The sequence below is a fragment of the Apodemus sylvaticus genome, chromosome 2 (genome assembly GCF_947179515.1).
Source record: "Apodemus sylvaticus chromosome 2, mApoSyl1.1, whole genome shotgun sequence".
Classification (NCBI taxonomy): Eukaryota; Metazoa; Chordata; class Mammalia; order Rodentia; family Muridae; genus Apodemus; species Apodemus sylvaticus.
Genome location: NC_067473.1, coordinates 11,480,876 through 11,508,187, shown reverse-complemented (window position 1 = coordinate 11,508,187; position 27,312 = coordinate 11,480,876). Strand labels below are relative to the sequence as shown.

Below are 27,312 nucleotides of genomic sequence, written 5' to 3'. Positions count from 1 at the left end.
CACATTGCAACCAGAGAACAGAACATCCTCCCAAAAATGATAAGGTCAGTTACCTACATCAGGAACCTTTTCAAATGTCCCAACACCAGATGTCTAGGTAGATCTTGGAAAAAAACACAAATGCGGATCACCAGGAGCCAGCAACCTTATTGCATTAGGCGCTTTCTAGGACCCTTCTTTTCTCATAATGCATCACTCCCAGTTACTAACCTATGCAAGAACTTATGTCTCCTGAGAAGAAGAAAGGAGCACTTTCTTTTTAGTATAATCTGTGCTTAATGATGTATCTAAATCCATTCATTTGCCTAAGAATTTCAAGAATTCACTGTTTTTAATACCTGAGTAGTATTCCATTGTGTAAATGTACCACATTTCCTGTATCCATTCCTCCATTGAGGGACATCTGGGTTCTTTCCAGCTTCTGGCTATTATGAATAAGGCTGCTATGAACATAGTGGAGCATGTGCCCTTGTTATATGTTGAAGAATATTTGGGGTATATACCCAGGAGTGATATAGGGTTCTCAGGTACTACTATGCCCAATTTTCTGAGGAACCTCCAGACTAATTTCCAGAGTGGTTGTACCAGCTTGCAATCCCACCAGCAGTGGAGGAGTGTTCCTCTTTCTCAGCATCCTCTCCAGCACCTGCTGTCTCCTGAATTTTTGATCTTAGTTATTCTGACTGGTGTGAGGTGAAATCTCAGGGTTGTTTTGATTTGCATTTCTCTGATGACTAAAGATGTTGAACATTTCTTTAGGTGCTTCTCTATTTCTGATTCCCATCGAAGCAGAAGGTGAACTGAAAGTGGGATGCTGCCCCCCAAATGGGCAGGCAGAGATACCCATCCTTCTGTTTGGGTTTAAGATTCAGTTCATCTCCAAGTCAGAAATGTAAGGAGGTCAAATTCCCAGAGAGAGCATCTGTCCTTTTAGGTAGCCAATAAAGCCTGCTTAGTAGTTATCTTGTTTTATAACATTATTGTGGGGGAAAACGCCTCAAGTTACAGAATGATTTAGCCAGAAGAACTACCTAGTAAAAAATGATTCGAAGGCAAAATAAAACCATGAACACAGCAAAAAAGAAAAAAAGATGTTCTGCCAAAATCATGAAGGTAAAATGAAAATAAAGAAATAAAGGCTATCTTTAAAAAAAAATAAAAGAGCTACGCAGCATCTCATTTCTTTGTGAAATGCTGGCATACGACATGAAGTATTTATGTTTTAGCTACAGATGAGAGGTATGGTTTTATTTTTACACTTAGAACAGCACACCAGACTGCTTGGTCACTTCTCCATTAGCAGACTCCTGATGGAATGTTCACGGTAATTTAAATGACAGGCCGAGGCGGCACAAGGAGCCCAGTGCACTGCAGCTCCAGACGTGGAGTGAGACTTGTAAAAAGAAGCCTCAGTGAGCAGGAAAGGGCTTGGGAAGGTCCGCCTGTCCTGGTCTGCCCGTGGGAGCACCGCCGGGCTCCTACGGTACTGCTGATGAAATCAGTTACTTTTGCATGGAGAAAAGTCACAACTTTTCCAAAAAGTCATTCCACAGATGAGCACTATTTCGAATCATGAAATTCCATTTATACTGAGTGCAAATCCGTGAAGAACACAGCTTAAGTTCATCTCCTTGCTTGCTCCCTGGGGAATGCAGACGACATTTTGCTATCACAGTCCAACGTCACATGAAAAAAGAATGTGGCTTTCTTTCTTTAGAGATGAATAAGGCTTCATTTTCTAAACGTTTTGAACTCCTTTTCCATGTTGTCTCTCTCTTACTGTTTAAAGACCCGGTAAAGAGGTGGGTAATGCTTTAATTCACAAATGTTAACCCCTTTGGACGTATTTCTGGCTTCTCTGATTGTTGGTATTTATAAACTCATCCAGGTGAATCTAAACAATCGTGAGTTATGTTAGCAAAAGCTGAGTGGACAAACACCCCAAATTTAAAGGGCATTGGAAGCTAGGCAAAGTCTATAGTTGACTTCAGACAATGCTGAATACAGTACTAGGGATATTTAGACAAGAAACTGTTTAAAGTAGCAGATGAGCACCAAAAATGCTTGACAGGGAGGAAAACGGCATAGCTGTGTCCGAGGCTGAGACCCGCCTGATTTCTGCAAGGCTTTAGCAATGTGTGCTATCACTGTGCTCAATACAGGGATGCAAAGCCAAACTCTAGTTCAATCACTGAGTCTGTGTCTAGTGGTACATCTCTGCCAAAGTATCTCTCTGCAATGAGTTAGGACCAATATCTGGATGATGCACTACAAAGTGAGAAAAAATGTAAGGAAAACTAGTCTCTTATTCTCAGAAATTGTGTAATAGTGACTGAAACACACTTTCTTCACACATATAGAATTTAATATAAGATAGAAACCATATACTAAGAGTGTTCAAACACTCATGCATAACTTTGGCTAAGCGAAGTAGACACTAATTTAATTTAATTTAATGTCTACAGTGAAGTGATCAATGATGAAGTTCCCACTATAAACTGAGCTTATGGGGTTATATACAAGGCAAACAAAATGTTAGTACTCACTGATGCTTAGATTACAGGTGGACTTTACAAACTGGCCTAAGTATGTGCACAATTGGGCCAGTAGGATCCTGAGATATGGGAAATAATATAATAAAGAAAACCATAAGGCTAGAATTATTTAAATAAAATGAAATCTTGATTTTAAAAGTATTAAACAGAGTTCATCTGGTCCTTCTAGTGTGTAAACTCTTAAAGATGTTGTATTAAGGAGAAATGGTGCTGTTACAGCCACAGGAAGATGAGTGAAATTTCGAGGGAGACAAGTGTGTTAGCCTCTTGACTCAGTCCCCTTGATGAGGTAAAGAACTCGACTGCATTCCCTACAATTTACCTTTGTAAATTATTTCTTTCAAACAAATATTCAATAAAGATTTTGCAGAGAGCCAATGAAAACCTTTCGCATCAAGATACTAACCTGTCTATGACTCCTCATAGGTTGGGTTGTAGAACTCCTTTATCAGAAACAAAGTTCTGACTAAATGTTTAGAAGAAAAAGAAATTTTTAACGCTTTGGCTGTCTTTAACTCAACATTTATTAGGTACAATTATGAAACCCCTCTGCCATTATGAATAACAAGAATATAAAACACATAATTCTTAATTTCCTTAGGAGATATTCATATTGTTTTAGCAGAATATTCTCCTCATCAAAGCAGATTTTCTAATTGCTATAAGGGATATAATATTTCACTACAATTCAGCATATAATTTTTAAAAATTAAAACTTTATTTTTTTAACCTGATGTCTTCTTTATCTTTATAAACATATTACAGTTTTATATGGGAAAACAAAAAGTCTAGGATAGCTAAAGCAATCCGGAACAACGAAAGAACTATTAGAGATATGCCCATCCCTGATACTACAGAGTTAGACTAATAAAAACTGCATGAATTGGCACAAAACCAAACATGTTGATCAATTCAACCTAATTGAAGACCCAAATATAAATTCACACATCAATGGACACCTGATTTTTGACAAGGAAGCCAGAAATACACAGTGGAAAAATGAAGGCAACTTTAACATAATGTGCTGGTCAAATTGGTGTGTGTATGTAAAAGAATTCAAACAGATCCATATCTATCATCCTGCATAAAACCCAAGGCCAAGCGGATCTAAGACTTCAACATAAATCCAGATACATTGAACCTAACAGAAGAGAAAGAGGACACTAGTATTAAATGCATTGGCATAGGAGACATTTTTTTTAACAGAACACCTATAAGACAGGCACTAAGATCAACAATTACTAAACGGGACTTCAAGAAACTGAAAAATTTCTGTAAGGCAAAATATACTGTTATATTGACAAAGAGGCAGCATACAGAAAGGGAAAACATTTTAACCAACTCCATATCCAACAGAGGTCTAATATCCCAAAATATATGAATTAAATAAGCTAAATATCAAAATCCCAAATACTCCAATTTAAAAATGAGGTACAGAGCTAAACAGAGAATTCTCAATAGAGGAATTGCAAATGGCTAACAAATACTTAAAGAAATGTCCAATGTCATAGTCTTCAGGGAAATGCAAATCAAAATGACATTGAGATTCTATCTTATACCTGTCAGAATAACTAAGATCAAAGCAAAGCTAACACTCCTCCATTGCTGGTGGGAGTTCAAACTTGCATACCTACTTTGGAAATCAATAAGGCAGTTTCTCAGAAAATTGGGATCTATCTAGCTGAAGACCCAGATATACTCAAAAGATGCCACATCCTACCACAAGGACTCTTGCTCGGCCGTGTTTATTGTGGCTTTATACACAATAGCCAGAAACTGAAAACAACCAAGATTTCTCTCAACAAAAGAATGGATAAAGAAAATGTGGTACATTTACACAATGGAGTATTACAAGTATTACTTACCTGTTAAAGAAAATAACATCATGAAATTTGCAGGCAAATAAATGGAACTAGAAACAAAGTCGTCCTGAATGAGGTAACCAAGACATAGAAAGGCAAATATGGGAAGCGTTCACTTGTAAGAGGATATTATGTGTTAAGTGAATGATAATCAAGTTACAATCCACAGACGGGGAGAGCTGAGGTGCAGAGGAGGACTCTGGGAGGACACGTGGACCTCCGTCTGAAGGGGACATAGAATAGGCTTTGTGAGTGGGCTGGGAATATTGGGGACAGGAGCAGAAATGGGTGGGAGAGGGTACAGGGGGGAGAATGCAGGGAGAGACAGCTGGAATAAGGGGGCATTTGAGGGGTGATATGGAAACTGAGTGCTATAGAAACATCCTGGGACCTGTGAGGGTGACCGGTGAGGATCCCTAGTAATAAAGGAGATGGAGTCTGAAGTGGCCATCTTTTGTAGATGGTCAAGGCTCCCAGTGGCAAAAGTGGGTTACATTTGGCTGAAATGCTCGCCAAGGGGGTCCTGTGAAGATTCCCTATAAAACCCAGGCTGATGCTGGGACAGGTTGCTCTCTGCAAACTGACAGCAGGAGCAACACATGAGGACAGCATCTCCACTGCTCACTGAACATGAGAGACTGAGCTGGTGCCCACACTCTATAGAGTCTCTGGTGTGGGAAGGTACACTGCATGCTACCAAAAGAAACACGTGGAAAGCAACCTGGCCAAAAAGACCATCCACCTACAATCTGTCCTGCCTGCAAGACGTGCTGGGGCAATGGAGGTGTAGAAAGTCTGCCCAATGTCTGATTTAACTTGAGGCACAATCCACTGCTACTGCCTAGATGTCCAGGGGCCAGGGTTTGACTAGCACAGAGACTTCAGGTAGAAGCAGACATGATTGGCAAACACACAAAAGATAACCACAAAAAAAAAATCATGAAATGATTCATAATGATATTCTGTTGTACTCATAGTCCGTTGTCCAGTTATAATCTGAGAGTCTTCTTCACGGAGGAGGACATGGAAATGGTTACAAACATGAATCGGAGAGTCTAAATTGGAGGTCTCTGTTGGGTCCCTCCCTTAAGAGATCAGGAATCCCATGGAGAAGGGAGAGGAAGATATAGGAGTCAGAGGAGATAAATGACACAAGGAGAACATGGCCCACCAAATCAACTAAGCAGGGCCCATTGTGCTCACAGAGACGGAAGAGGGAAGCATGGAACCCTCATGGGTCAGCACCAGGACCTCTCTGTACATGCCATGACTTGGTATGTTCTTGTGGTACTGACGCCTAACCGTGGGAGGTGAAGTATATCTCTGACTCTTTTGCCTGCTCTTGGGACTCATTTCCTTATATTGGGCTGCCTTGCCCAGCGTCATCATGAAGACGCTTGCCTTTTCTTATTGTATCTTGTTTTGTATCCTGTTTGGCTGTCATCTCTTGGAGGCCTACTCTTTTCGGAAGAGGAAATAGAGGAAGAGTGGAGGGAGAAGAGAGGTACAGAAGAAACTGGGTGGTAGAACTGCGGTTGGGTAATTGTATTTTATCTATTTTCAATAAAAATAAATAAATAAAATTTTAAAACTCTGGCTTTGATTTGAAATGGATATCACAGTCATAAAGCTTTAAAATCTTTGCAAGCTAGGAGCAAAGTGGGTGGACTCTGTTTGATCTATTTCCAAACTCTGACCTCAATGTAAATTTCCCCTAGATACTTACTCCAAGATGAAAATATCTGACTCTGTCTTAGTCTATGCACACCATCTGAATGAAATACAAAGTTGGACAAAGACCTTCTTCTACAGAACAGCAGATCGTGACCCCAGACAAGTTCTTACAATGCCCCTTGGTTGATTATCTACTTTCCTGATTACTAATACATAGTCTAGAGAACTTACCTCTATAAAAGGCAAGTTCTTGATCTTTTTAATATACCCTGCTGACTACCCTACAATGCTCACATGTACAAACAGTTCTGCTTCCCTCTCAATTTCTAAATGTCTTTGAATACCCAAGGGACAGGGGAGAATCAGTCCACACAGTCTAGCTGAAAAGCAAAACGGAACCAGGGCCTGTGCATGGTGTGACCCAGTCCAGACCCCTGGGACTTGTATGCAAACAGAGCCCAATAGGACCACAATATATAACCAAGGGAACCCAGGATCACTCCCTCACAAAAGTTGCAATGGTGGTGTGTAAGAGAGGGAGAAAATGATTAAGTCCACATGGAACCAAGAACTCAAAGATGATGGAGAGACCCCCCCCTTAACAAATCCCAGGAAAAACTGGGAGAAATTCAAAACTGATAGATTTCCTAAGGCCAGTGGGAGTAGCTTGCTACAAACTGAGAAAATCTGCTTTGCCTATTGTATTGTAACATTTTATTTAAAGGTTGCCCTTAGGAAAAGATTGTAATACATACTCAGGAATACTGTTAAATATTAGCATGCCAATTAAATCTGCAATTTTCTCATCAAGAGTCAGGCATTTAGCCAGGAAATTGTTTTGCTGCTACCAATAACAAATGGATCCTAAGGTTTACATGGAGAAACAAAAGAAAACAAAGCTGGAGTAGTTACATTTATTACCTGTGCTCAAATTAACTGCACAGTTCTCCTCATCAAAACCATTTGCTACTGGCCAAAGACTATAGAAGAAGCATCAGTGACCAAAAGAAATAGCTCAGCAGTAGACACACTCAGAGTCAGCTGACTTTGGGCCAATGTAAAGAGTGCTGAATGAGACATCCTTATGTAAAAACAGCAAGAAAAACAAAAACAAAACTCCAAAAAACAAAACAAAACTATGACTCTAGCCAACTGTTATTTCTTCACACAAAAAATAAATAACTCCAAATGGATCCTAGACCTAAAAATAAAAGACAAACCAACCATTCAGGAAGAAAACATGGTAGAAAGTCTACAAGACTTGAGCTGGTGTTGACTTAGTAGACTGGGCTCCGAGGTAGGATGTATGTAAGTTGGACCTTATCAAAGTTACACACTTCCGCTCTGCGAAGACATCAAAAGGATGGAAAGAGAAAGCTGATAGAACCTTTTCCCAGAATATATTAATAAAGGGCTATTGTGCAAAGCATAAAATGGTCTTGTCAATTTAAAAAAAAACTAAAACGTAACATGTACATAGAAGACTTAAACACACTGAGACATATTAAAAACTAGGACAATGACCTTACCAAGAGACATAGGTAGCAAGTTACTAAGCACAAAGGGATGCACAAATGACATACCTGAATGCCCCAGTCACAAACCTGACAACACCAAAGGGAGGGTCGGGAGGAACTCTATTCCCTATTGGGGGAAATGGGAAAAGAAACAGCTACTATTGAAGTGTTTCCTTGAAGTGTCTGGCAGCTTCTAGATTATTTCTGCAGAATCCAACAATTGCCCTTTTTGTAGACAAGAAGTTGAAAACAGGTCTACACAGAATACCTGTTCATAGCTGCTTACAGCCCTCTATTTATAACTGTAACTCTCATACCATTGTGGTGATGGGTACTAACTATAACATAGAAGGCCATGCATGGGCAGTTATCTGGGCGTAGGGAAATTGCTGTCTCCTGCTCAATGCTTCTATAAATGTAAATGTGCTAGAAGAAGACGCCTGTGCCTTTTAAAGAGGCAGAATTAGAAACCAATGATCCTACTTTGGTTCAGACATCCACCCCATTCACCAGGAGATTGCCACAGCCTGGAGCAGTTCCACTCCACGAAGACACCTACCCTCTCACTGCGAGGTCCGCAGTGTAAGAATACTTTCACTTCTTTAGAGCAAGCTCACAACGCATGCCTGATGAACAAGATGGAAATGGGGATGGTAGTGCACATGAGCATAGCATCCAGAGACAAGCAAGGCCTGTGCCAACTGCTCTTCCTTCTTGATGTCACAGGGCGGAAAGGCAACCTTGTCTACTGATGGGTACATTAGCTTCCTAATAGTCTGCTCAGTGACACTGTTTTTTTTTCCCCCGTTTTTTTTCCTTAAACATCTAACTGCATAACTCTGCTATCATTCCTCCTGGAATACCACTGCTACTTAAAACTTCAAAACCTCAATTATAATCACCGATCTTTAATAATAAAGACACCAGCCTACTCACTAACTTTGACACCTTAATAACTACGCGTGAGTCTTGAAAACCAGACTACATGAGATATATTTAAAGCAGTAAGTACATAGGAGTTTTTCTTTAATTGTGATGAAATTATCTGATTCCAGAACAAAAAATAACCTTTAATAACCAAGTTAATAATAATAATAATAATAATAATAATAATAATTTATGCATTAATGTACTGTCTGACCAAAATGCAGAATTAGACATCTCTTAAAACTGGTATGATAAAGAAAAGTTTATTAACTTATTTATAAAATAATAAAATTATTATGATTACAAGCATACCAATTGTGTATAATGGGCTAATATTGCTAAAATTAACTTGGATATTTTGTCCTTCTTCATGTAGAGTCTATTGGGAGGATCACACATTTCCTTTTAGCAAGCAAATAGTGCCAAAGGTACACAATCCCAGATGTCGAGTCAGTAATGGGGAAAAACTTCTGCTCTTTTGTGAGTTTATAAACTCAACGTGGATAGGCCATTCTAAGATGAGCTGAAAAGCAGACTTTAACAGAAAGTAATGTCCAATTTAACAATCCACTTTTTTTTTCTGTAATATGTTATGACTATATCTGTCCAGCTGTAGGTCACTAAGGTAAAAGATATTCTATAGAAAAATAACCTACTTAAAAAAAAAAACCTCTATCTGTAACCTACTAAACTATAAATCCAAGTCTTTCACAATTATTTTCCTTTCTCAATGCTGGAACACAGCCCAGAAGCAATGACACCAGAACTCCAGATAGAATCACTGAAACTAAGTTCCTGCCACTTGGAGAAAATGCCATCTTCAAGTAATATCATAGACTTTTATCTCAAACATAGAATCTATCCATGATTTCCTTTAATATAAAGAAAAACAAAACTAAGAATAGTGTAATAATTTGTCTTTCATCATGAGCCTCCTCGACATAAGGCTGTCTGCCTGCCGCATGGCTGACCTCCATGGCAGCTCAGGTGCCACGACTTTCCCTCTTCCTCTATATGTTCATCCTACAGGCAGCTGCCCGAAATTATAGCTAAGTGAGCAGGGATCCTTCTTCCTTTTTTTAAATTTTCTATATTCTTTGTTTACATTCCAAATAATTTCCCCTTTCCCGGTTCCCCCTCCCCATAAGTCCCATAAGCCCTCTTCCCTCTGCCTGTTCCCCAATCAAAGCCCTCCCACTTCTCTGTCCTGGCAATACCCTACAATGCTGCATCAAGCCTTTCCAGGACCAGGGCTCTCTCCTTCCTTCTTCTTGGGAATCATTTGATATGTTAATTGTGTCTTGGGTATTCAGAGCTTCTGGGCTAATTAATATCCACTTATCAGCGACTGCCTTCCATGTGCATTCTTTTGTGACTGGTTACCTCACTTAAGATGATATTTTCCAGTTCCAACCATTTGCCTAAAAATTTCATGAATTCATTGTTTTTAATTGCTGAGTAGTACTCCACTGTGTAAATATACCACATTTTCTGTATCCATTCCTCCATTGAGGGATATCTGGGTTCTCTCCAGCTTCTGGCTATTATAAATAAGGCTGCTATGAACATAGTGGAGCATGCGTCCTTACTGCATGTCAGGGAATCTTCTTTTAAAATCTAATAAAAGTATCCTCAAGCTCAAAAAAGATGTGTGTGTGTGTGTGCTTGCGCGCGTGCACGCGCATGCATGTGTATTTGTGAAAAAAACTTAAACTAAAAACTAGAAGACTGAAATTCCTAGTAACTTCAGCTCTGGAAATTCGTATTTGTGCAGACCGTAGAGAAATGCAACCAGTTCCTGGGTACCAGGGTCAATCCTAGTCTCCATAATTGAGCCACACAGAGTTCACCAAATTCATGCATGTTCCTAAAAATACACCCTTAAAAATGCTTACAATCCATAAGTCAGCCAAAAGGCTACAGAGCCATAAAAGTCGCAACATGACATAAAGTATCACCTCTGTTTTCTTCCTGAGAAAATTAACACAGGAGCTGCCTAAAGCTGGTTTCCATGAGAATTCATATGAGTCGGATGCCTGAAATATGTGTGGGTATAATAATAAAAAAAAAGAAGAAGTAGAAGTTACAGATGATAATACTAAGGTGAAGAAAATCAAGCAATCTACATAGAAGCAAGAAAATAGTATTTTCTGTGTAGGCTTTTTGACTTCCCATTACTGAAAATGCAACAAAGGATCTGTATGTCTTCACGGTGGCTTTTGCAGGCATGAAGCTAAGAGTGCGGTTGGAATACTAAGGTCATTGACAAAGTCCTCAGAGTAAGGTCAGCAGAAGCAGTCCTTCCTGTGCTTCTATCACACCACCCTCAGGGTGGAAGCAGCATCCTGCCAGCGCTACCTCTGACTGGGCTCACCGGACCCTCACTGTGTCCTCCTCCAGGACCAGGCAAGCCACTGCAGCTTAACTCAGAGCTGGGACCAAGACAGCTCTCAAGCATATTCAAAACATTATTAGAAGAATGGTGTACCATCTTGCAATCCCACCAAACCCAATCACAAACACATGGAATGCAATCACTGATAAGTGGATATTAATTAGCCCAGAAGCTTTGAATTCTCAAGACACAGTTAGCATATCAAATGATACCCAAGAAGAGGGAAAGAGAGGGTCCTGGCTCTGAAAAGAGTTGATCTACCATTGTAGTACCAGGACAGGGAAATAGGGGGGGGGGGTGATTAGGAAATAGGTGAAGGGAAGAGGGCTTATGAGACTGATGGGGGGGGGGGGCAGGAAAGGGGAAAGCATTCAGAATGTAAACAAAGAATATAGAAAATAAAATAAAATAAAATAAAATGAAATAAAATAAAAAAGAATGGTGTGCCAATTTCAGTTTCCTGATTTTAGGGTACAGAGTTAGAGGGAAAACCTTACACAGAGAATGTAAAACTTTATTATGGCCACCAAAAGGAGAAGGCGCGAAGCACCTGTGTCTTCTGATCCCTTTGGAGCCTGGAGTCACAGAATTCATATGATTTTCCCTCGTCCTATCTCTGTTATAAATTAGTAGAAAACAGCACGCCAGGACGGAAAGGGAGTGCCAAATTCTCACCAGTTCAGTGTTCTGGTTTCCTTGATTAATGGGAAAGTCATTGATGTTTTAAAAAAAATTAAATGGAACACTCTACAGTCTATCTTCAGTAAATACAGTGCATTAAATATAATTAAGTCTCCCTTCAAAAATTCAGGACATGAAATTGCCTCGGGTTTCTCTTTTAAATAAATTTCACTTTCTGTTTGAAATATTTCAGCCCTAGACACTGAAGGTATAAGAGATGAGAGTGAATTTATATTAACTCCAATTTTACTCTGGAATTAGTCTTTCATATTCTAGTTATTTTTTGGATTTGTTTTTTTTTTTTTCTTTAAAAGCAAGCCATACTATTTAAAAGTTTATAAAAGATTCATTCTCACCTTTTCAAACTGCAGTTAAAACATTTGTTTAGGCATATACTATTATTCATACCAAGTTGATTGATTGTTTTAGCCATCATTATTATTCACCTACTCAGTAAATATGTGTTTAGCATATACTCTGCCAAGCCCTGCTTTCAGAAGTGAGACCCATTTACATTCATAGTTGTCCACACTTTTGAAATAACATAAAGAAGCTTTTCTCAGATTTTAATGTAGGGAAGGACTTAGAAGAACAACATTAGGAGGTTAAAAAATGGAAGCCATACATGAAGAAATGTCATGACACTAATACCATTTATGTTAGTTCTATAAAATGGAAGAAAATGCAGACCATGAAAAGAACAGGAAAAGTACATACGCACAATGTTTTTTAAAAAAAAAATCAATAAAAAAGGAAACATATAGAGAATATGCTCTGAAAGAAAGGAGGGAGGGAGGGAAAGAAAACAAGAAAGGACAATTCATTTTATATTTTACTTTCGTCTGTATATATGTCGTGTGTGTGTGTGTGTGTGTGTGTGTGTGTGTGTGTGTGTACATGTTGTGTGCATGTATGCACTTGCCCATAGTGGCCAGAAGAGGGCATAAGATCTCCTGGGTCTGGAGTTAACAAAGCTGAGTTGTCCAATCTAGATGCTGGGAACCAAACTGCAATTTTCTGCAAGAGCAGCGTATTCGCCTTACTTCTGAGTTCTTCTCTCTATTTCATGTGCATCATATACTAGTCAATCACCTTTAGAAGCTGAAACACTAAATGGTTATCAGCTCCCAAACTGAAGCTTAGGTGCTTCCCACAGAGTGTGAATCCCACTGCCCACTGCCCAGGAGTCAGCCTTCCCTGAAATAACTGACCTTCCATTGATTTGCCACTAAACTTCTTGAGGGCAGGATCCATGGCAGATGCAGGTTTGGATCCATATAATCCATATCACTGCCCATGACGGTTTATTAGTAGTACTGACTGGTAATCTGCATGTTGGTAGTTTAACATTGGGGCCAGATCTTTTGTTCTATTGTTCGTTTTTTTCAGACAAAAGGAAGAAAGAAAGAAAGAAAGAAAGAAAGAAAGAAAGAAAGAAAGAAAGAAAGAAAGAAAGAAAGAAAGAAAGAAAGGTAGAAAGGAAGGAAGGTAGAAAGGAAGGAAGGTAGAAAGGAAGGAAGGAAGAAAGAGAAAGTGAGAGGGAGGAAAGAAAGAAAGAAAGAAAGAAAGAAAGAAAGAAAGAAAGAAAGAAAGAAAGAAAGAAAGAAAGAAAGAAAGAAAGAAAGAAAGAAAGAAAAGAAAGAAAGAAGGAAGGAAGAGGAGGGGAGGAGGAAGGAAGGGAGGGAGGAGGAAAGGAAGAGGATGGAGGGAGGAAGGAACTAAGGAAGGAAGGGGGAGGGAGGGGGGAAACAAACATGTGGAGGTATAGTAAGCCTTTTGATTCCTATTACACAATGATGCTACAAGGAAATTTTTGTTCTACTGAAGAAGGTGGAGCCACTCTAAACTGAGGGTGTTGCAAAGTTAGAAAGAGAAGGCAGAGCCATCCTGGCATTTGGGAGTAGGCATGGAGCATGCAAAACTTGTACCTCCCAGGAGGCATCATGCCTGGCATGGAGGATGTGGTGCTAGTGAAACTGTCCCACTCTTTACTTTATATGCAGTTGTTTGGCTCTGGAGTTATTTAAAACTTCAGCCTAATTACATGCTTGTGCAAATATATATATATATATATATATATATATATATATATATATATATATTCAAATGATGTTGAAATATATACAAATCATGATTAGGAATCAATAAAAAGTTATTTCACTAAAAATTCTGATATTCAATATTGAAAAAACAAAGAATGTCTCAATTTCTGTTTCTGAATTTTCATAGACAGGATCAGACAAGGGTAAGAGGGAAGGCAACCTGGGAAAAGGAACAAGAAATGGGCAGGCATAGGGATCAGCACTATCTGCTGTACACAACATCATAGCCAAGCAAGTGAAGGGCTGGAGAATGGCAAAGCAGAGTCATGGGAAATATGCAGAGGCAGAGTGGAAACCAAGCCACACAGAATCTCAACACCATGCCAGTAATTAGGGTGGTGCTCTGTAAATAATGGGAACCATGAGGGACTTCCGAGCAGCCACTGATAAGATTCAAGCTGTCAATCAAGAGGCTTACACGTGGAAGTTATGCAGGCAGGAAGGCCAGGTAGCAGACTATTGCATCAGACAGATTCAGATGAAAATGGAAAGAGGAGGGTGGTGTAGACCACATTCCAAAGAGAGGTGACAAGGCTCGGGGGGGGGGGGGGACATGAAACTGGACGTGAAAGCACAGGAAGAGAAGATAACCACGTGGACAGGTATTGATGTAGAAGAACACAACGTAGGTTTATATGTGAAATATTTTTACCAAGATAACAAGATGATAAACATCTCGGTACCTGGGACCTTATGATGTCAGAGATGAAACGTTACAACACCTTGGAAGCTCTTCTGATGTCCCTATGAATATAAACCTTGTAACAGCTCAACACCATAACCTAGGAATTTAAAAATCAAACAGCAAGAACATAGGCACACAGTATAACCAACAAAGCAAGAAGACATCCAATGCCAACCTTAGGATGGTTACATAATCTATGTAATGGGTTATAATCAAACAGGTCAAAATAACTAGACTGTGTTATTCGATGGCCAATGTTCAAAGACTGTTTTCTCTCTTATTAGTTTTCCAAAGATTGTTCCATTCTAAGATATGTGGGGCCTGCAAGTCATGGATTTGTCATTCTATAAACATTTGTTAAGTGGATTACACATATATAAAAACCAGATGTTATAACTAACTTCAAGTAAGCCCAATCAACAAATGATAGGTAGGAATCAAACAAGCTGACGAACATGGGTTATACATGATCATAAGTACTTACAATTATTAATGAGAAGGATAAGTACTCTAAGCTCTAATTCTGGATGGAATAAAAAAATATGCTGAAACTTTGGATAGGTGAAAACTTTGGTTATGAAAACCGTGGCACTGTCAACCTTTTGAAGGCCAGTTATTATAAGCATCTTCAGCTGATCTCTCTGGCATCCTGCTCTGACACTATAAACACACTAGGAAACTTCAAAGACAATGTCTCTATCTATTCCTCCCAGTTCTGGAAGCTAGAAACCCATGAGGAGAAATGCCCCCCTCAGAAACCTAGGACCTCCCATGAGCTCCGTGCTTAGTTATTACATTAAGATTTTAGCAGGATCGACGGGGAGACACAGCGTTCAACCAAAGAGCAACTTCTTTATGCCCAATGAAGGCATTCCATCATCAACATCAATGGAAGAAATCAGTCATGAAAACATGACAGGGATGCTTCCAGACAGACCTGAATAATCTTATCATCAAAGGGACTTCACGTGAAAGTCCTTCCATGCACAGAAATGGAAGATTGAGTGTCACTAATTATGATTCTGGGTCAGTGCGTAGGAAGTACATGTCTTCATGGAAGATAACACTGCATTAGTTTTCCTCAAAACGTCCTACTCAAACTGCTCTCCAGATTCATACCAGAAAGGCAAAGCACAGAGATGATATTTAAGCAAAAAAGATATTGACAATATGTGTGTGTGCATATGTTAGTGTAAAAAGCATAAGAGCTCACTTTATATAAGACATTTGTTAAACCCTATTGATAAGATTGTGAGAGGTATCATGAATGTTGAGAAAAGAAGGAAGAACGCGAGGCTTGAAAAATACTTATGAGAAAGCTAAATATAACAATGTCGGTGGGGGTGGGGGTCATCTCCTCCAGGGTTATGCTTCTCACACTGTGGAGGAGCCCGAGGCCATGCAGCACAGGCAGCCCCTGGGAGTATGAGGGAAAAAAAACAAAACTGTAGAATCTCAGAGCCAAGCCTGTACCTTCTGAGTGCCAATCTGAACATGAGAGTTCAAACCTGTCTATACATGTTATAAGTTGAAGAAAACAGGTTCTTGACAAATTGGGCTGGCAACTGTGATATAGCAGGGATGGCTAAGAGAAAGAATTTCAAGAGGAAAAAGAGGTTAAAAACCCCACCTACCTTCAGAGCAGGCAGGAGAGAATATAATATTCATGGGCTAGAGAGAGGCTCTGTGGTTAAGAGCAAAAGATACTCACAAAGCGGACCTGAGTTCCATTCCTAGCACCGACATGAAGTGTCCAACAACAACCGTAACTGCTGCTCCAGAGGAATCAGGCGCCTTCTGCCTCTACTGACATGTGCACTCATGCACACACAACCATACATACATACATACATACATACATACATACATACATACATACACACACCACCACACAGACATAGATACATACATAAATACATACACACACACACACACACTTAGAAAGAAGATGATGTTCTTAGCATTTTGAAATCAGTTGGTGGACTTTGTATTCTCTTTTGTACTTAGAAGAACAATGGAGAAAAAAATCAGATATGAGTGTCACCAGATGGAGATAGGAGAATATCCAAACGGCCTACTTTCCCAGTCAACCCTCTTGGCAAAGCCTACAAGCTTGGAAGGTAATCAGTAGCAAAGACAGAAGGCAGATGGGGACAAGCAAGGCAGAGTCAAACCTCTCTCTTCCTTTCTCCCCTGGGCCAAAGTTCTAGAGGTAACTGGCAGGTTGGGGAGGAGGCTCTCTGCAACCTGGTGGAGAATTGTGGCTAGGAAGGGCTGAATGTGCAGCTCCCAACCTCACAGCGCCTGTGAGCAGTGGACACAGTGTGTACTTCTCCTGAGACCCCCAATGAACAGGAGACTCAGAGCACTCAAGACAGCTCAGAGTTTGGACTCCCCATAATGACCCTGCCGCAGTAGGATGCCCGGAGCAAACAGTAAGGGGGGAGGGCCACAGCGTCCACAACAGATGGTCCATTGAGACAAAAAAAGAGAGGTAGCCGGCCATCTATCTGTTAGTAGACAGACAAGTGCAATTACAAGTGGGTTTGTCAATAGATGAGAACTTCCCTAGCGACCATGGATGATATCACACCATGGAAGTCAATAAGGATTTTCAGCACAATACCAGGAACCTTCCACCTCTAACATATCTAAGATCGGTGGTACATTCAACTATGGAAGAAGAAAGAAAAAGATGTAGGTGGGGAGCGTCTAAACAAAGAATAAGCAATGTTTTCCTCGGCCTTGGTCAGACAGTCTTAGGAACCTTAGAAAACCTTGCCCTCCCCTTCATTCCACAAAACAGATGGAACCATTCTAATATGTACAAGGTTCACAGGGGTCCCTGTCCCATGTACACTGTGTGAAGGAGCTACAGAGGGACATACCCTAGCATGAAATGGCATCGACACTTTGAACAGGAGACCACCCATAGACAGTGACTAAAAATCTAGAAAATAAAAAGAGATGAATAAACAAAACTAAGGATTTAGAAATGATTTCCAGAAATGACAATAACACCCATAAAAGGTCAGCATATTAAAAGGTAGGCTAAAACATTACTGAACAGAGGAGGTGAACCCTGAAGATACAGAAGTAGCAACCAAAGTTAAGGAAAAGCCCAACCTAAGTATAAAGTATTTTGTCCCAGAGGAGGAGAGACAAGACACTACCTCTTTGAATAAATACCTATAGGTGTGATTACATGAGTGTCTGTTACATTTCTCAAGGCCTCCAGATCTTTGAAATAGTCTACAATATAAAACCACTTCAACATCAATGAAAAAAAATCTATAATCTAGTGAGATTTGGCAGTAAATGTCTGTAATTCCGGATAATTTTAGGGAGGCTAAAATAGGAAGTTTACAAGTTAAAAGCCCGTGTGGGATATGCAGTGAGTTCAAGGCCATCCTGAGCCTTGAGAGGGAAAACAGCGGATAGGATTATAAAGCAGCGGTATGGAAGCTGGCTTAGCATTCGTGACACCTTCTGTTCAAGATGCTGTACCACCAAAAAGGAATAACCATTTATTCATGACTGACTGAATTATCATTTATGAGGAAGTAAAAGCAAAATCACAAATAACCTACTATTATGAAAAGGATTTTAAATTTTTAAGGAATATATGAATGGTTTTCTTTGTCTGCTGTTAATTTAATGCCAGTATGAGACAGGGACACAGGAGTCCTGCAGAGTGTGAGGACGCCAGAAGGGATCAGGGTGAGAGGCACGGGTGCTGAGGCAGGTGAGCACGCAGAGCTGTCTCATCTGTAGAGCAAACGTACCAACTAGTCTAAGAGTGCAGCCATGGCACATCCTCGAATACAATCTGTGATCTGTGACTGCAAAGACCTGTGGAAAGTCGGGTCAGCCATGCATGTGTGGAACACATCAAAGGGAATTGTAATTCTTAGAACTGGATTAACATCAGAAATGCCAAGCCACGTACGAGTTTTCTTCTAACGGCCGTTGTATTGTACTGGCCTCACTGCAGCATGACTTACATGACCCTTGAGCATAAAACAGTGTGATTCACAGAATTACTGTGAATTAAGATTGCCAAATAAAAGGCAAGTTCCCAAGAAGGAGAAAATACAATATAGATTAGGTAAATAAATTCCCAAAATAAAAAAAAAAACAAAAAAACAAAAAAAACCCATGACCCCATCTTAAGACAGCAAGGCAAGCAGAAAGCATTTCTTATAACGCCAAGTTGACTCTTTTTAAAGTTATCAAAGAGTACAAACACTAACAGATTTAATATCTCATAACTTAAAATAAAAGCTACTACCACTTTGCAAGAGATGCATCTCCTTGTCCCAAAAGTAAATTTAGGGTAGGTCTATAGTCTTATTTTAAAAACATCTTGGGAATCAAAAATATGATAAATTTCAGAATGATTTCAAATGTTTGAAACATAACCAATTCCCACAGGGAAAAAGGCATATTTGTCTGAATATGTCCAAATGATCTTTCATAATGTACACTTCCAGGTCTGTTGAATAAAAATAAAGAAAAAATAGAGAGTATAAAATGAAAGGATGCAAGGAAAATGCTGTTCGTTTTATCAGTGAGGAATAACATGGAAGGGAAATACTTTTAAATCAATTATAAAATCTTACACATTCTTAAAACTCATCGCTGCAAAATTCTAAACAATGCGCAAACATTTGTGTGGTGTAGTGCCAGTGAAGGGGCTATTAACAGAAATCTAAGCCCTACTAAGAAATCTGCGGTAGAAGCAGAAGTAATTAAAATTGATTTTTACCTCTGGAAGTCTTTGCTGTGCACACATCTTTGCTAAGAAAGTCAACCAAATCATTAACGTCTAGGGCAGTAAATGGCTCAGACCTAGGGCAGGGCTGAGTCCCCGGTGCTGATGGCAGTCTCTATCTAGTTAAGAACTCATGGGCCATTGTCTGAGAACCTCAGTACATTCATTTATTCTGTCCCAAGCCCCATGAGCTAGATCTATTTATTATTTGGAATTTGTAGAAAATGGGAGTTTCAAGTATGTGGACTACTTAAGGCCTCAAGAAAAACAACCACCACTAGAACTCCCGGTCACCTGCCTTCACTGTGGAGAGTATCCTTACGAAGTTCAATACATCTAAGGGAAAATAGACTATTCACGGAGAGCAAAGAATTCAGAGGGATTCTACACTACACAGAGCTCACAGCCAATGAGGATCAAACATGCTCAGAAAAGCACAAGAGATTGGTACATTTATAGACACCGTAATCTCTGGGGCATTCTGCAACACTAAAATCCCCCAAAATGAAGTGCACCCCTCTTCTGTTTATTCTAGTCTCTTTCTGCCCCTTTTGGCCATGAAATTTTTGTCTTTCAATATCATTTCTTTAAATACACCTGGTAAGGCTAAACTTGATAACAAAACCATAGGACATAGACTTTATAAACACCACCAGTAATAATTCCTACCATTTAAGGACAAGCAACACAAAGGGAGTACAATGTGGGTGAGGTCTGGGTATACTCTGCTGGTGTTCATATTATCCCAGGTGACACACTGCGGTTGTAGTACATGACTCCGTATGGGGGTGCACACATTTTACAAAGTCAAATGTGAAGCAGCCATGTGACGATATTGTCCAAAGCAAAGAACTGAGAATAAAGAACAGACAACAGCAACAAAACACATTCCAGCCTATCACTTAACTTACCCAATCACACAGTGCTTTTCTGATCAAGCAAGAAGAATCTATCCTACAATTATGTAAAGAGGTTTAGTTACTGTAAGCAGCAACACATAAAACAAAAATAAGTGGGGATATGCTAAGTAAAAATCCATCCAAATTATCCCAGATACAACAAAAATGTGCCAATTCCTTCTACATGCGGCCTATTAGTCAAACCTAATCCTGCCTTGGATATATATTCACTTCACCCATAATGAAGAGAGGCTACAACAGGCTGCCCAATCAGTCAGTAAACATGTCCCAGGAGATTCTTTTTCTAAGAGCCAGTCCCACTGAGCAAGTCAACCAACATTTTTTTTAAGTCAGCAATTTCAGTATGCTGCAATCAAGAAGAATGATTAAATTAATTTAGACTAGATAATCAAGAACAACCTCATTAACAAGGCAGAGGGAGAAAGACTAATTTTTCACATTGAGTACAGTATCATGGGTTCAATACAGAAACCAGTGATTTCAGGTTCTATAGGTATATAACTTACGAAGGATTAAAGAATATAAAATTACAACCACCACCCATCATAAAATATCGATAGAGATTCCTGGCTGGTGGCAGCTGCTGCACTACATCCTGATGTGATACAAACCACGTTGCCCTGGTATTCGGGGCACACTACACTGAGTTCTCTCCTCAGAAAGACTCAGAAGAAAGGTAGAAGCATGAAAGATTTCTTAGAGCATTGTATTAGATGTACCTGAGAGCAGACCCTCAACAGCGGTGTTCGCTGGCCTGGGACCCTGGTGGGATTCAGGAGTTCTGAAGGAGGATTCCTTTTATTCCCTCCCTATGAATTGCATTTTGAATGGGTGGTATGGTGGACTGTTCAGAGCTCAGGGCCTCCTCTTGTCCTGCCATTACATTCTGGAACAGACAACTTGTTTCATTTATTTATTTTGCACCCCCACAAATCACTGAAAACACCTAGAATCTCACCCACACCCAATAAGAAAATTTGCCATTTCCCACGGAGTTGTTAAGAGCAGAAGTGGAGAAGCCTGTGCTCAGAACAGACTTGAAGCTTTGACAGTTGCACACTTGGGTGTGGTAGGTGAGGTCACAGCCCCCAGTCAGGCCCTGTCCTTAGGACCTGTGAATGTTGCCTTATGTGGTTAAATCCACTCTGCAGGTATTAACTATAGATCTTACGGCAGGTCTGCTCTTATGGAATTTGTAGATGGACTTGATAAAAGCTGTAAGAAGTGAACAAGAGAAACAGGAGGAAAAGCTCACCGGCTACCATTGGCTCTAAGTAGAGACCTACTATAAACCAAGCCATGCCGCTGCCTCAAGAGAAGCATTCTCAACCTTAGGGTCATGACCCCTTTGGCAAACTACAATCTCCAACAATATTTACATTACCATTATGATTCAAAAGAATATCAAAATTATGGTTGTTAAGTGGCAATGAAAATGATTTTAAGGTTGGGGGTGGGGCGGGGGTGGTCACCGCAACATGAGAAAACATATTAAAGACTTGCTTTTTCACAGGCTCTCGGGATGGTGCTTGACTGGGGACTTTCACTTACCTACCATTTTAACCCATATCAAATATTCTGCAATTTGAAGCCACTTAATGTAAGCCAATGAATGTTGGTTTTAAAACTGTTTCCTCCTATCTGTATTAAGATTTCTAACCATCATTTAATGAACTATTATAAAAGACAGCCTGCATATTACAAGATAAGGGTCACAGTGTGTGACCCTTAGTTCATAGGTTCAAATGCCATCTGAGACCTGAAGCTCACCAGTGCCTTACCCTAGGGAGTCACACACTGGGGAAATGCATGGCAAGACATGTGACCAAAAAATATGTGAGCCAAGAATGTGACCAACACACTCCATTTGCCTTAGGTGAATGTGTTGATCCTGATGATCCAAGGCAACGAAAACAAATAACAAAAGAAAAATTAAGATTGTGGCTGGGCTCAACTGCTTATGATACACACTTTCAAGCTTAACCAACATCTCTCCCCAAATTCTAGAAGATAACTCCTCAGTTTCTGAAGCCATACAGAGGTAGGCATTATAGCTTCTGTCCTTGACGCATTCCACAAGTCTCATGGACTAAATGAAAAGAGTCGAGTATAAACACTTAAGCAGAAGACTGACTTGCACCAAAAAACAAGAGTAAAATGCTCTCAGATCACTAGGACAACTCCAACAGTAGACCCTACTGCAACAAACAGCACTGCCACTTCCTAACATTCACTAGAGTTATCTAAGAATCTGTTTGTTGTGGAAAATTAATTAAATAAATTAAAGCAAGCACTCTACTTGCTTTTAGGTATCATTAGTTCATTTTGGTCATTTCACATTTATACTAGTCCTTTTCCTTTTCCAAACGCTGTTTGGCTGGTATGTGTTCCTACTGACAGTGGGAAATTATGAAGAATATATTCTGGCATAATTTTACATAATTTAGCACACATTTACACATGGCAAAATAAGGGGACTGTAATGAAAGTGCAGAACACAGAGAAAACCTAAGGACTTTGTCCCTCGGTACGGTCACAGTAATCAGACTCAGGCAGGGAATAGGACCAAACACTAGACATCAACTGGAAATATTCTTAATCCCTGTTAGCTGCTCCTGTTGGAAACCCTGAGAAGATGCCGGCGGAGAGGAGCTGGGTCTAAAGCAGATGTTCATTCGGCATGCAGTGGAGAAGGCAAGGCAGGTTTCTGGCACACAGCATGTGTTTTCAGAACACAGCTTGAGAAGAAAGAGAGGGAGGCAAAGGGAAAGGCCTGGAAGGAGCAGGGAAATCTTCAGCAATGAGGCTGTGTGAGGCAGAGGGAGCCTGGAGCTGGACGTGGGAGGATGGCAACTGGATTCCGGAGAAACTCCACGTATTCAAAGCACACAACGACACAACCAGTAGCTCCTAGTAGAATAATACTACCACAAATAGACCAGGGACAGAGAAGCATACAACTAACTCAGTTGGAAATGGCATGTCCGCTTGGCCACGGAAACAGCCTTTTTGATAACTAAGGCTCTGGGAAATGGCTAAAGCCATGCAAAACTAAAACCTGATAAAGCAAGAATTTCTCAACTATGCAAGTCATAGTGTGTGTCCAAAGGCAGTGGAAGGTCTGCTGATTGAAGGGCAACAGAAAATGTCCATCAGCAGAAAACTTCAAAGTACTCACCTGACGCCCCACCCCCACCCCCAAGCTTGCAATGGTATCCTATGCTAAGGGGGATTCAACTTTCGGAGGTGATTTGCTTGTGTGTGGAAGTGAGTCTAGAGAACTGTCTGCTGTGATAAAAGAAAATACAGCTCAGAGCTATGCTTGAGATTGCAACTGAACGGTGAATTCATCAAAACTGTACTTTTTAAAAAGCTAGTACCTTTTATCTTAAAATATCATCCCCAAATGCAATTAAAAAATGACAGCCGTCCAACAGAGTCTAACTGAACAATGTCCTAAGTGTAATCCTACTGCCCTTAGAGTTATCAAAGATGTAATGATAAAATGTATTTTCCTCTGGAACAATTATCCATACACAGTGGAAAGAGCGCTAAATATCCACATGGTTCACATAAGCATCTTAACTGATCCAAACACTAAAAGCTGGAAACTAAACTGAAATACTTCAGTGATCAAAAGTGCAGCCTGATCCCTGTCAGGTCAGGAGACAAGATCCGGTCCTCTCTATTGGTTTAGGCCTGAGTCTCAGTAGTAGTTAGGGTGCAGTGAAACACCTATAATTCAAATAGCAAATACTACTCACCCAGTACCCAAACATTTGCTTATTATTCGCAAATCTTATGCAAGGATCTCTCACTTCAGATGTTTAAAACAATGCATTCTTTCATGAAAGAAGCAATATTTTAAATAGACTGTTTTAAATGTTTTATGCTGTAAGTATTTTGTAACAAATTACTGGGAAGCAAAGCAAAACAAATGAAGAGGAAGATGAAAATGGAAGATGAAAATGGAAGATGAAGATGGATATGGAAGAGGAAGATGGAAAATGGAAGAGGAAGAGAAGACACCCTCCTAAGAATCCACGTGGCGTGGCCGGGTTACCTAAGGCACCACTTTCCGTCTGAGTTGACCACCTACCATAAGTTAGGTGGATGACGCCACTGGGTTACTTGCACACAGCCTTAGACATCCAAACTTGGACTAAAGGTCATAATTCACTGCTAATTCTGATTTGGGGGAAAATGTTTCCAACTATTAAGATTTGAGAAATAAGTAAACAAGGATCCTTTTTCCTTTTAAATGGGAACCAGGGTGTGGGAGAAGTGACGCACAAGAAGACGGGGATGGACTGGGATTCTAGACAGAAAATACAGTTGTAGAGAAAAGCAAAACCTCAAAGCTAGAAACAACACTTTAAGGAATTCATTTTGCCGTTTGTTTGTTTGCTTGGTTATCACTTTAGAACCCTTCTAATGCACTGGTTTGGAGGAATAAGAACTGTAAAATTTCTTCTGAAAATCGGGACACTGGTACATCTCTCATTAACTCACCACAGTTGGTAGACAGATCAACTTCAGCTGTATGTTACACTCTCAACTTATAGTTAATTATTAATCTAAAACAGCGGTTCTCCGCAGAGGTTACATTTCTGCCTCCAGGGGGCGTTTGGCAACATTTTAGCAGATTAGAAATACTGGGCAGCAATTAGCATCTAATGGGTGGAGGTCAACTTCATTGCTAAACATCCTACAACACACAGGATACCCCTACCCGACCCCACCCCCTTACACACACAGAACAACAAACAATTATCAACTTCAAATCGTCAACAGTACTAAAAAGAGATACCATGCATTCTCAGGCTTGCAGAAGCAAAATTCCATTTTTAATTTTTTTATAGGTGTCTAATTAAAAGATAAGCTTCTACCACGGGAGGGCTCGTTTTACAACTGCTTTAAATGTAGTGGATGATAGCTCCAACTAAGAACAATATTGCAGCCCATGAGACCTTTGGAGCAGGTGCTCTGAAACCCCCGAAAAGGAATTGTCTAATCCTTTTATTTTATTTTTATTGCAAGTCACCTGGTCCAGTATCAAGTTATGTCACTTCTGTAGCTAATATTCTAAAACCACACTGACCCCCATGGAAACACAGCATCTTTTTAATATAAAAACTCAGTCAATTCTATTTACAGAGAAAGATTTATGGGGGAGGCTGAGATGGGTGAAAAAACACCACCCAGGTCTTTAAAATGCAAAGTTATTTCACAGTTTGCGTTCAAAATGACTCAGATCATTATTACTTTTAGTCATGCCAAGTTTGCTTCTTCTAAGCCTACTAGTAATGGAGAAAGAACGAAATAACCACCATCTTTCTGCAGGCGTTAAACCAATGAAACAGGGGCTTACTAAAAAGCAGATTTGTGCAGTGATGTTTCTCTTTTATTACAACTGTGAGAAAATAAGCAAATCGCTGGAAGTGCAAATGATGATTCTAAGAAATCTATCATCTGCCTAAATACCTACAGTGTGGGAGGAAAACAAACAAAAGGAAGCCCTGACTCACAGATCTAAAAAGATCATAACCTGTGAATATTTTCCTTATATCGCTCAATCAAAATCCGGATTTATTCTTTTTCCCCCTCCGTTCAGAAAACTGGAAGAAAGATTTCCACATCGGCTTTCAGCAAAACAGTGTTAAGAATGAATAAAGAAAGCCTGGTGTGCACCTGTCAAATCTCACTGGAGCAAACGCCGCAGTGGAGACGACCCTGTGGTCCAGAATGAGCCTTTCGCACCTGTCAGGGCTGTTTTCACCCGCGAAGCATCTCCCTCTCCTACTATGGGAGCAAACGTAAGCCAACTTTGGTGGTTTCCATCCCCCACCCAGGCAAAATCCAGCTTCCAGCGCAGCTCAAGTCCTTACGCAGGGAAAAATCTCAGCTCTCTTTTCCACTCACTGATTCACCATACGAAGTTAACAGGCAAGATCACTGAGACCCCCACGGAGGACCCACAAAGGGAGCCCCGAGGCCACCCGGCGTGGCACTTTCCAGGCGTGGGCAAAGCACAACGCGACAAGACACCTCTCACCACGGGGTATCCGTGGGGAGAGGCTGCTTAGCTTTGCGGTCCCGAATTGTTCCTCATCTAGGGAAGGCAGAGCTCAACTTCAAAGACAGGGTTCCCAGGCGTCCCGCCGCCCGGCCACACTCTAGGCTGCCCGTGAGGTCGCGCGACAGTCACCGCCGCGACCAAGAAGCCGCCTGCGCTGTGCTGGGGCTGGGATGCCGCGCTCGCTCCCCGCCGTCCCCCCAGCCCGGGCCCCGTCCCCACGGCCGCGCTCACCCAGCAGCAGCAGCTTGACCTCCCGCGCCGCCTTCTCGCCGTCCTCCCGGAGGTTGCGGTCGATCATCTTGCTGCGCTCCACGGCCGCCTTGTCCTCAGCGCTCAGTGTGCAGCCCATGGTGGCCGAACGTCGCCGCGCCCTCGGCGCTGGGGCCGGCTGGCAGAGCCCGGAGAGGCTGGCCCGGAGGCGGCCTCGCTACGTCCTCAGCTCCGGCAAGCAGGAGGTCTGCTAGCCCTCACGCCGCCGCCTCGGGCGGCCGTCCCTGCCGGCGACACTCCGCGATCCGCGCCCGCGAGTCCCCGCGACCGCTAGGCTCCGCTGCCACCGCCGCGCCGCAGCTGCCTGTGGCCGAGCCGCAGCCGCGCACAGCCCGAGCGAGCCCGGCGTCCGCGCGCCGCCGCGGCCCCGCCCCTGCCCGCCCCGCGACCACTCCCAGCGCGCGCTCACGCCCGCCCGCGCACGTGCCGTCGGACAGCGCCCCCTCCGACCGCTGCGCGCCCTCGTGATCGCCGAGCCCAGCGCTTCCTGCACGTACCCCCCACGAGGTGGCTGGCCCGAGCGTCTGCTGACTTCTCCAGCGGGGAGCTCATGAAACCCCCAACCCCACGCTCCGGAGACCGCTGCTGGGATCCGTGGGTACCTGCCCCTTAAGGGCGCGGGTGGGATGCTTGCCAAAGTTGCCAGCAAGGAGGGAATAAAAGGCAGTCCTGGGCATTTGAGCATGCTCGGAGGCTGCAGCCACGCAAGGGTTTGCAAAATGTGTGGGCTAGTGTGAAGGACCGTGGGAAATAGAGCGAAATGAACAAGAATCCAGAAGTGGGGAGCAACCAAGTGGGAATCTTAGTCTTGGGGTTGTCAATGCTTACTTCCTCCCCTACCTTTTCTCTTCTCCTCTGCCTTTCCCTTTGA

At 41.3% G+C, this 27,312-nt stretch overlaps 1 protein-coding gene across 1 annotated transcript in view; it reads right to left on the bottom strand.

Annotated features, from left to right (window-relative positions):
- Gnai1 (G protein subunit alpha i1) overlaps positions 1–26,793 on the bottom strand; it is a 77,657-nt gene extending 50,864 nt beyond the window's left edge. The window contains exon 1 of the mRNA XM_052173112.1: positions 26,403–26,793. Within this exon, the coding sequence (XP_052029072.1) occupies positions 26,403–26,520 (118 nt within the window). The 5' untranslated portion in view covers positions 26,521–26,793. The remainder of the gene's footprint in view (positions 1–26,402) is intronic.
- Positions 26,794–27,312: the final 519 nt, after the last annotated feature.